Source organism: Octopus bimaculoides, chromosome 10 (genome assembly GCF_001194135.2).
Source record: "Octopus bimaculoides isolate UCB-OBI-ISO-001 chromosome 10, ASM119413v2, whole genome shotgun sequence".
Taxonomy (NCBI): Eukaryota; Metazoa; Mollusca; class Cephalopoda; order Octopoda; family Octopodidae; genus Octopus; species Octopus bimaculoides.
In genome coordinates this window covers 84791975-84801429 of record NC_068990.1, presented here as the reverse complement: position 1 = coordinate 84801429, position 9455 = coordinate 84791975, and the positions used below count along the sequence as shown (strand labels likewise).

At 35.4% G+C, this 9455-nt stretch overlaps 1 protein-coding gene across 2 annotated transcripts in view; it reads left to right on the top strand.

Annotated features, from left to right (window-relative positions):
• Positions 1-9455, top strand: part of LOC106871321 (ubiquitin carboxyl-terminal hydrolase 37) — a 20572-nt gene that overhangs the window by 2422 nt on the left and 8695 nt on the right. The window contains exons 4-13 of one of the 2 annotated variants that reach the window (XM_014917710.2): positions 721-847; positions 1162-1346; positions 2435-2500; positions 2662-2781; positions 3249-3407; positions 5046-5117; positions 5665-5785; positions 6901-6966; positions 7968-8028; positions 8805-9023. In XM_014917710.2, the coding sequence (XP_014773196.1) occupies positions 721-847; positions 1162-1346; positions 2435-2500; positions 2662-2781; positions 3249-3407; positions 5046-5117; positions 5665-5785; positions 6901-6966; positions 7968-8028; positions 8805-9023 (1196 nt within the window). The remainder of the gene's footprint in view (positions 1-720; positions 848-1161; positions 1347-2434; positions 2501-2661; positions 2782-3248; positions 3408-5045; positions 5118-5664; positions 5786-6900; positions 6967-7967; positions 8029-8804; positions 9024-9455) is intronic. The other variant, XM_014917712.2, reaches the window with a different exon arrangement.

Here is a 9455-nt window from a genome sequence, read left to right as displayed (position 1 = left end):
AAGTAGTTATGCTTAGCACCCACCTAAGTTGCAAGTGAGATATCACAGCTAATCTAATACAAATGATAATCTTTAAATTTTTACTCTAAAATTGGATTGTATAAGTTTTTAACAGTGCAATGATATAAAAATCAGAAAAGACAAAAGTTGAAATTTATTTTATACATTGCAAGATAATAACTTCCTTGTGCCTGATGAGATTTCATTTCATTTTGATAACTGTTACTGGTTTTATCGTGTATAATATAATTACTACTATAGGTAAAATTTAGTATGTTAATTACTTCACTACCCCCTTCAACATGCCCAATGTCTCTTTGGGTATAGTACCACTTACATTGAGAACCTCTGGTATATGATACATTTTACCCCCCAGATAAAATCTCAAAAAAAATCATCCTAGGTCCTGTATGTGAAGTTTGACCTCCCATAAGCTAATTTTGACCCTGGTGCTCACTAAAAGTACTTTCCTGTTATAGATTGGTATCTTTTGCAAGCAAAGATTTGACTACTATTCTCTCAATTCCTTGGAACAGAATGAATAGTAGACAATTTTATCTCTCAGCACGTTTTAGAAAGTGTATCATCCTGACCCCTCTATTTCATATATTATATATCTGTCCACGAGTAACGATATTCAGTTTTCATTGTATAATGTTTTGAAAAAAAAAATTTCCTTTTTGGTTTTACATGAATTTAAATTTTAAATTCCTGTTGCAGTACCATGGCCAATTTGTTAATCTCACAGACCAAAAGTGAATCTGATGTTAGTAAAGTGACCTTATTAGGTAATGTGAGAGAAGCTATATCAACTGTTGGTACACATTTCTTAAGTAATGACATGCAGGTACGTCCATATTTTTTTTCTACTTTGTTTCTTTCAGTTGTGTAGTGATGTATTTCAACACTGAAGCAAGACAATATTTTCAACCCAGTTTCTCAGTTAGTTCACCTGTTTTACATAGTTGCTAAGTTCTATTCAACCTCTTACTTTCTTTTAACATAGTGGTTCAAATATAGCCATGTAATTAGGAAATTCACTTCACATTCATGTGGTTGTTGGTTCAACAACACACACCTATAACTATTAACTGCATTTGTTTTTTTTTAAAGAAAGTCAAAATTGTTTAAAGGAACATTTTCTCATTCTAAATATTGTAGGATGCTCATGAATGTTTGAACCAAGTCCTTGACTGTCTGAAAGAAGAAGGGGTCAAGTTGGCCGCAAGTATTCCTACATTTAATAATTCCAGTTCCGATGATGACCCTAACTGCAGAGATGCTTTCATTAACCCCACAGTTCAGAACTTCGAATTTGATATCAATCGCTCTATTACTTGTAAACGGTAAAAAGATAAATCCTTAATTTTCACTGATGCATTTGAAACTGTTTTTCCCCTCTCTCTCTCTCTCTCTCTCTCTACCCCCTCTTCCTTTCCATTTGCCTTCCTCACTTTCCCTGTCTATTATCTCTTCCTCTGTCTATTATCTCTTCCTCTGTCTATTATCTCTTCCTCTGTCTATTATCTCTTCCTTTCTCTCTCTCTCTCTCTCTTTCTCTCTCTCTCTTTCTTTCTCTCTCTCTCTCTCTCTCTTCACACACAGTTGTATGTCATTTCAGTTTCATGAATCTGTGGTCAAAAAAGACCCTTGACATGGCTATGAGGTAATAAGGAAACTTCTCTATGGTCATTCAACTTCTAGGGGAAGCAGCTAAGTCTCTCACAAATCCCTCTTGTTTTTTTTTTTGTTTTGTTTTTCCTCTCTCTCTACTTACTGGATAGTGTAATCTGAGAACATTCTGGGTAAAAGACAATGTGGTCATGGCTGGAATGTCCTTGAGTTAAACAAACTATATTACAGCTGCAACCAGTATGCTGTATTAGTGTTGTTAATGCTGTTGTCTTGTGCATGTCTCTTGTAGGTTCTTTCAACATCTTTCATTGTTGAATGCTTACGTATTGTTTCTGTTTATTCGCATCCCCTTTGTGTAGATGATGCTAAAGTAAGTTCATGGGAGGATATTTAATAAGGGTTCCAATATTTCGTCTTCTCATGAGACAGAGAGATCGGAACTCTTAGCACAACGCAGCAATATAAAGTTGCTAGAAATAGCAGCCAAATCTCATTCGGATCACTGATGAATATGATCTGAGATATAATCTATCTCTCCCATCAAACACAATGCATGAGTGTCCAGTGAGAAGAAAAGAAAAGAAACCCAACCAAATAGACAATCAACAAGACAAATTACTATTGCTACCATTCACTTATATAAGGTGTAATCATGGTCGGAACACGTTTTGATCATAGGCTTTGGTTGATGAGTGAAGACCTGGGGCTAAACTACTACTAATGTTGATTATAATGTACAACTGTCCAACATTTAACCATTTACTAATAGGAATTACTAATTTCATTTTGTTGTTTTTAGATGTGGTGTTGTTGTCTCTAAAGTTGAACAGTGTATAGATTTATCATTGGACATACCAAAGGGATGGTGAGCCTAACTTTTGTAATTTTTTCTCTCTCTCTCATATTTCTAAATACAAGGCTAATAGCAAAAGCAGTCTGACACACCATAGTTCCATCATTCTTTTGGCTTCTGATTCTCTCCTCTCACTCTACTCTCTTTCATCAGCTTTCATTCTCTAATTTCAGCAATCCAAGTATTCAGGATGCTCTCGACTTATTCTTTGTCAAAGAAAATGTGGAATACCGATGTGCTAAATGTAATCACGATAAATCAGAAGTTTCCAAATGCATCAGTAGATTACCGAGGTAAGATAAATTGCTTTTAACCTGTTTAATCTTTTAGCATGCTTCACACACACATAATTATATACTTATTACTTAACAATCTGGATTTCTCAGATGCAGTTTAAATTTTCCTTCCTTCAGTTAATTACTTATGCCTTCTTTCTTCTATAAGAGATCTGGTTCAAATATTTTCAGGCAGTGTAGTTTTTGTGACACCTCTTTCCTATTTTATGGACTTTGTCCATTGGAATCTTTGTGTCTATTACAGTAGATAACATTATCTTTATATCTGGTGCTATGATAAATAACTAAATTTTTGTTCCTCGTGTCACAATATAAGTTTGCTTGTATAGGCTTGCTGCCACAGTGTCACAAAGCACAGTAAACTTGTTCTGATACCGGATTTTATAAGTCTACTGTGAGTTTTGATAATTGAGGTATCTTGGTGTCTATGACAATAATGATAATGTTGATTATTTTCATTCCAGAGTATTAATCCTCCATTTGAAACGCTACACATACAGTGTCACAGCTTCATGTAACAGAAAAGTTATTCAGCATATTTCTATTCCTAAATATCTGACGCTGTCATCACATTGTTCAGAGACCATTATTCCAGCACCTTCTATTAACAGCCTTTTCACTAGGTAAGATAATTGCAGTCACTTATTTTGTGTACACACACCTTTTCGTCTCGCATGTCCATGCATACAAGGCAATACTTTATCATAAAGGATCGACTCCCTATGTCAGAGAATCATCTACATCAGTGGCTGACAAGTATAAAAGACATGGAATATTGCAATTATAATTAAGAATTGAAGAAAACTGGTGAGTGTGGAGTGCTTATCCAGTACACACAATATATTCCTGATATATCTATGTAGTCATAAGTATAATTGTGAAAAGATTCATTTTGTAACCATATAGTTTTGAACCTGTTTCTGCTGCATAGTATAATGGGCAAGTGGTAGTGTTACTATAAATGCACTCTATCTACACTGTAAGACCTATACAATAATGAAGTTGGATTGTTTACACAAGTCTTCTCTTGCCATTATAAATGCTCATTGGTTCATTGAAAACCTGAAGTTAATGGTGCTTCTGTTCACAAAATGTAATATCAAATGAGTATATTGTATTGGCAATGAATTGGACCACACTGCTAGTGTGTTTGTTGTTGGTAACAATCAGAACCAACCATCTGTAATTTCAGTAGTCAACCCCATCACAGAGTGAGTAATATTATGTGAACGTTGTTTTGTTTCTTTCTTTTCCTTCCATTTCATAGGAGCATCAAGTGATATTTCCCAGATTAGTATTGGTATTCCTTTCTATATCATGGAGTGCACGATAGCTGTGAGGTCAAAGTTCAGAAGTACTTATCTCATTGAGTAAGATGGAATCTAAAGAAACTAGATTTAAAACATTCTGACCAACATCCAATTGACATCTGCAGCCTGTCCTACTCCACTGCATTCTCTCTCTCTCACTGTCTTTCTTTGACTCTTTTCTCTTGCTCCATACCCCACACTTCCCTTCATTGCATCTTTCTTCAGTCATTTGTGTCTTCCTTGTTTACTCCGTCTTTATTTTCTGAACACTGGGAGACCAAAATGTCACTTTCTGCCCCTGGTGGTAAACAGGTGTACTCAGACAAATGGCAGTTGTTAAAGCATCAAACAAAATACTTTGTAGTATTTATTCTGGCTTTTTGCCAGAATATAACAAATTTTGAACTGCTGGAGTCCTCTTTGTCTTTAATCTTTCCAGGGATGTTAAAATAAAGGGCCAGTCAAGGGCAATGGATTAGCAGAATTTATAGAGCCTTAGATGGAATATTTTGAAGTATTTATTCTAGCTCTTAATATTCTGAGTCAAATCTTGCTGTAGCCTACATGGTAGACATGATCCATTTTAATACCACCACCTGGCATCTTGGGTACCTTTTAGTGGAGTCTGATGATGACTCTGTTGTAAGCACTTGGACCAGGTATCCAGTTTGAGGATTCCTTCTTCTCTTTTCACTAGTCTTGGAAGCCAGGGCAACATGGTGATCTGAGATGTCTTAACATAAAGCTGTCACCAGGGGTGAGAGTGAGTGCAGGGACATTCAATAAAGACAGCACAATGGCCATGGAGTTTAAGGTGAATTAAAAATTTATTGCTACAATTGTTATGCTCTTGGCTGGGCTTAAAATTTGGTTTGCTTTATTTGACTGAAACTGTCTGTTTCTCCTGTCCCTGTTAATGGCCTACTGAAATAACATTTGTAACATTTGCAGCTCACCGGTAGCCCGAACAGAAATGGAGAAAGATTCATCACTTTGTAGAAGACTTGAGTACACAGATTCTGTGTAAGTTGAAGCAGTTGATTTTCTTTTTTCTGTTATCTTTTACGTGTTCGGTCATTAGACTATGGTCATGCTAGGGATTCACTCATTGAGTGAGAGTATATGCATGTGTATATGTGTTTGTGTTCTGGCATCATCTACATGTTGCTTAAAAGAAAACATAATGTCAACCATAAAGACACGTCTGGCTGTTGAGCTGTTTGGTGCTCGACAGATCAAGAGAATAAGTACCTCTGTTGGAAGTAAATAAGGATTATCACCAGGAAAAACATTGCCTCCATAAGATCCATCTTCCCCATGTCAGTATAGAATGAACATAAAAAAAAAGAAAACAGATGTGGTGATGTTGATAATGTCTTCAGACATTTCCTAAAACTAGAAATGTGTATCTTGTCTTTAAGAATTTATTATAGCATCAAAGAGGATGTTTTTCTTGAAAATCTGTTTTCAATTCTTGTTTCACTGTTTTTTTTATTTGTTTTTATGTGAATAATGATTTGCAAACTTTAACAATTACTAAAATCATAAATTTTTGTGTTTCATTTTTCAGTAGTTCTTTATTTGAATCTGCGGAAAACTCTGATGATTTAGGTGTTGTCCCAATTTCAACATTGGCACAAGAATTCTCAAATAATATACATGAGAACCCATCCAATCACACTGACAACAAAGTAACTAACTTTTTACTTTTAGTTTCTTTTTATATCAATTCTTTTATTGTTTACATACACACTAGACTACAACCAACTTGAAACATCACCTAAAAAAGTGAAGTGGATTATATGACCACTAGTCATTTTGTTCAGTAATTTTTCTTGACCTCAGATGGAGAAGAAATAGTTGACCTGGGTTGGATCTGAACTTAAGATATAAAGGGTTATAATCAAAACGGTATAAATGTATATATATTTGTTTTGCAAGATTCTTGATGTGAAATCATGTGTTGAAATATGAAAGAAGAAAGCAAAGGACCACTGATGAGGTCACAGAAGTGTGATGAAAGAACTCTGGCCGAAATACGATTAATGTAATATAAATCTGAAGCAAATTAACACCAAATATATAGTGCGTGTGTTTTTATTGGCTAAACTGGCAACATGACCATCCCCAAATACAACAGTATAAATGTATTTTATCCCAAATTCCTCTGGTTCTGCAAATCTACATCAGTATGATTAGTGGAAAAAAGGAGGCTCAGATGTTATATCAAATAGCCAATTGCTTGAAGTATGGCATATTACTGTTGTTTCATTTCCAAATCAGTCCTAACTGAGCTGACCTCTGATCAAAGCTGCTCTTCCAGCCACGGTCACCAGGTCTTTCACTTGGACACCAAATATCAAGAATGGCATTCCCCTGTCTCCTCTTTTGAGCTAATAAGCATGTAATGTTTTGGAAGACCTGACTGCTATTTCTTACAAGTTAAGCAATCAAGCACAAACTTTCTTTGTTGATTTGATGTGTGGGTTATCTGCTATGCTGGTTATATTGATTTAAGAGGTTTTAAATATATAAGAAAATCAAAAGATTCTTCACAAGAAGAAAATCCAGAAACTTTGGGTGTGAGAAGTTGTAGCATATTTCTGGTCATACTTAAAAGCATTGATAACATTAATGAAGTAAATAGCTTCAGCTAAGAATATTTAAACCACAGCTCCACAACTAAAAGTTAAAGATGGATTGCTGTGGTAATATGAGAATTAATTGCAGTTTTAATCAGCGCTTACATGCATTGCATGTCTATAGCTTAACTGAAGATGTTAATTTTGAAATTATCTGTTTCTAGGAATCAACTAAAAGTCAAGATCTTTCTTTCTTCAATGATTTGGAATTTGGGCAAAATTCCAAATTGGTAAGTAGTTTATATACTTGAAGTATGTGGTGACTATTTTAACTATATAATGCCTAAATTATCAATATGCATAAAAACATTTATTGACCATTTTTTCGGTGTGTTTGAGTTGGAATATGAAATTTTCTTACTCACAATCACACAGGCAAGTGATTTGATCTCGGATTGTGTGTTGAAGCTGAAGCAATTACAGAATGGAAGGCTTAAGTTAGCCATTCAAAAACACACAGTCTGTTAACTTCATGCAGCTCCTCTGCAATGAAAATGTATCAGTGACCAGGTCACGGTTGGTGCAACAGAAATTTTGACACCAAATAATGAATGAAATTAAAGTGAAACTAACAGTTTTTGTGTATTTTTGAATGGCTAATAAGTCTTCTCTGTATTTAGTGTAACATATAAGGCACTCTGACGGTTATAAGTGTTCCACTTGATCCGATCAATGGATCAGCCTACTTGTGAAATCAGTGTGCAAGTGACTGAGCACTCCACAGACGCATGTTCCCTTAACGTAGTTCTGAGGGAGATTCAGCACGACACAGGCTGGCCTTTCAAAATACAGGTATATGTATATATATATTCAACTGTCAATAATTATCCTGAGTTCAGATCTTTCTGGAGTCAACTTTGCATTGTTGATCAGGAGTTATGGTATGTTAAGGAGAACAATACCATTAGTGGGGATCCTGCCAATTACTTCTTCAGGTTCTTATACTACTGGCCACTGTTTGGACCATGTTATTGTCAGACTAGTTAAGCCAGGATAAAGAGAGTTCATAAGTCTTAAACTTTCAGTGAAATTCTCTCAGAGCTTGTCACACTACACATGTGGAAATTGGATTTCCAGTGAACTGTGTGGAGGAAACCCAACCATCAGCGACCATAATTCAGACAAACATGTAAAATACTCCACTAATGTGTATTGAACACCTTAATATTTATGCATGTAAACCACATTACAAAATATCCTTATCGATATAATATTTCTAATTTGATTTCAGTTAGCAGTTTACTGCAGTACACCTAAAGATAATTCTTCGGAGACAAAACCCATGGAAAACGGTAAGTCTGGAAAATGGAGACAACTATTAATTATTAAGCTTGATGATGAAACATTTGGTGAATGTGCTTTCTGGTTACAAAAGTCAGTACCATGATAGAAACAAACAACACTAGTGTTTTATATGTATTGGTTCTTGTTTTTGTCTGCCAATCTGTATGGATTTTTGTAAAAATAGCTCCAAAACACTTCCAGAGCAGAATTAAAGTGCTGAAGAAAATTATTCTACATAATGAATATATGTAGGTATGGCTGTGTGGTTAAGGGCTTGCTTTCCAACCATGTGGTCTTGTCAGTCCCACTGCATGACACCTTGGGCAAGTATCTTGTGAGTGGATTTGTCAGTCAGAAATTGAAAGAAGCCCAGTGTATGTGCATGTTTTTGTTTACTTTTGTCTTGACACCATTTGATGATTTTAAATTGGACATCACTGTCATACAAGCAATGTTATTAATTTCCTGTCTTTCATGGTGAAATATTACCTAGTATTAGGAAAGATACATGCCTCTACATGTCATAAACAACTAAAAGGGTTGGATGACATGAAGGATATCTAGCTGCAAAATGATGATGTTGATATCTCTGAATTATTTACTTCACTTATGAGCTGATGGAGTCAGAATAATACCAGAACATGTCAAGAGATGTCTTGTATTTGCAGGAAAGATTAAAACAATCATTGATTAATATTTTTATCCCCTCCCAATGCATTAAATATGTGACCAAATAACTACCAGTCAAAACATTCAATTAACCTCCCAATTTGTTTATTTTCAGGGGTGAAGTATTTAAGTAATGATGATCTGTTTAGCTTGAGTGAAGAAGAACGGATGAAGTTAGCAATAGAAAACAGCTTACAGTTGAAGACTGAAACTGAAGACCACAACTCTTCAGCTATGCAATGGCAGCCAGAACAACAGCAGTCAATGTTTAACGCAGAGTTTGTAAATAGAGAGAACTCCCTATTACCAGAGAATGAAAATAATTCTTTGACTTGTAAGTTGTTTGCGCAGTCACTATCAGAACTAGAGGAGAGGTTTAAGGTGTGGAAGCAAGGACTAGAATCGAAGGGTCTTAGAGTCAACCTAGCAAAACTCAAAATACTAATAAGTAGGAAGGTAGATAAAACACAAACCCCTTCAGGTAGATGGCCCTGCTCAGTATGCAGTAAAGGAATAGGTAGTAACTCTATAAGATGTACCCAGTGCAAGCTATGGACACATAAGAGGTGCAGCAATATCAAAGGCAGATTAGCTACAAAGTTAGTCTTTGTATGTGGCAGATGTTCACTGTGAACAAACAGGAAACAACTTCTATCTCATTCCAGGGAGAAAAACTAGAGGTAGTTGATAGCTTCCGCTATCTGGGTGACCAAGTTAGTAGTGGGGGTGGGTGCGCTGAAAGTGTAACTGCTAGAATAAGAATAGC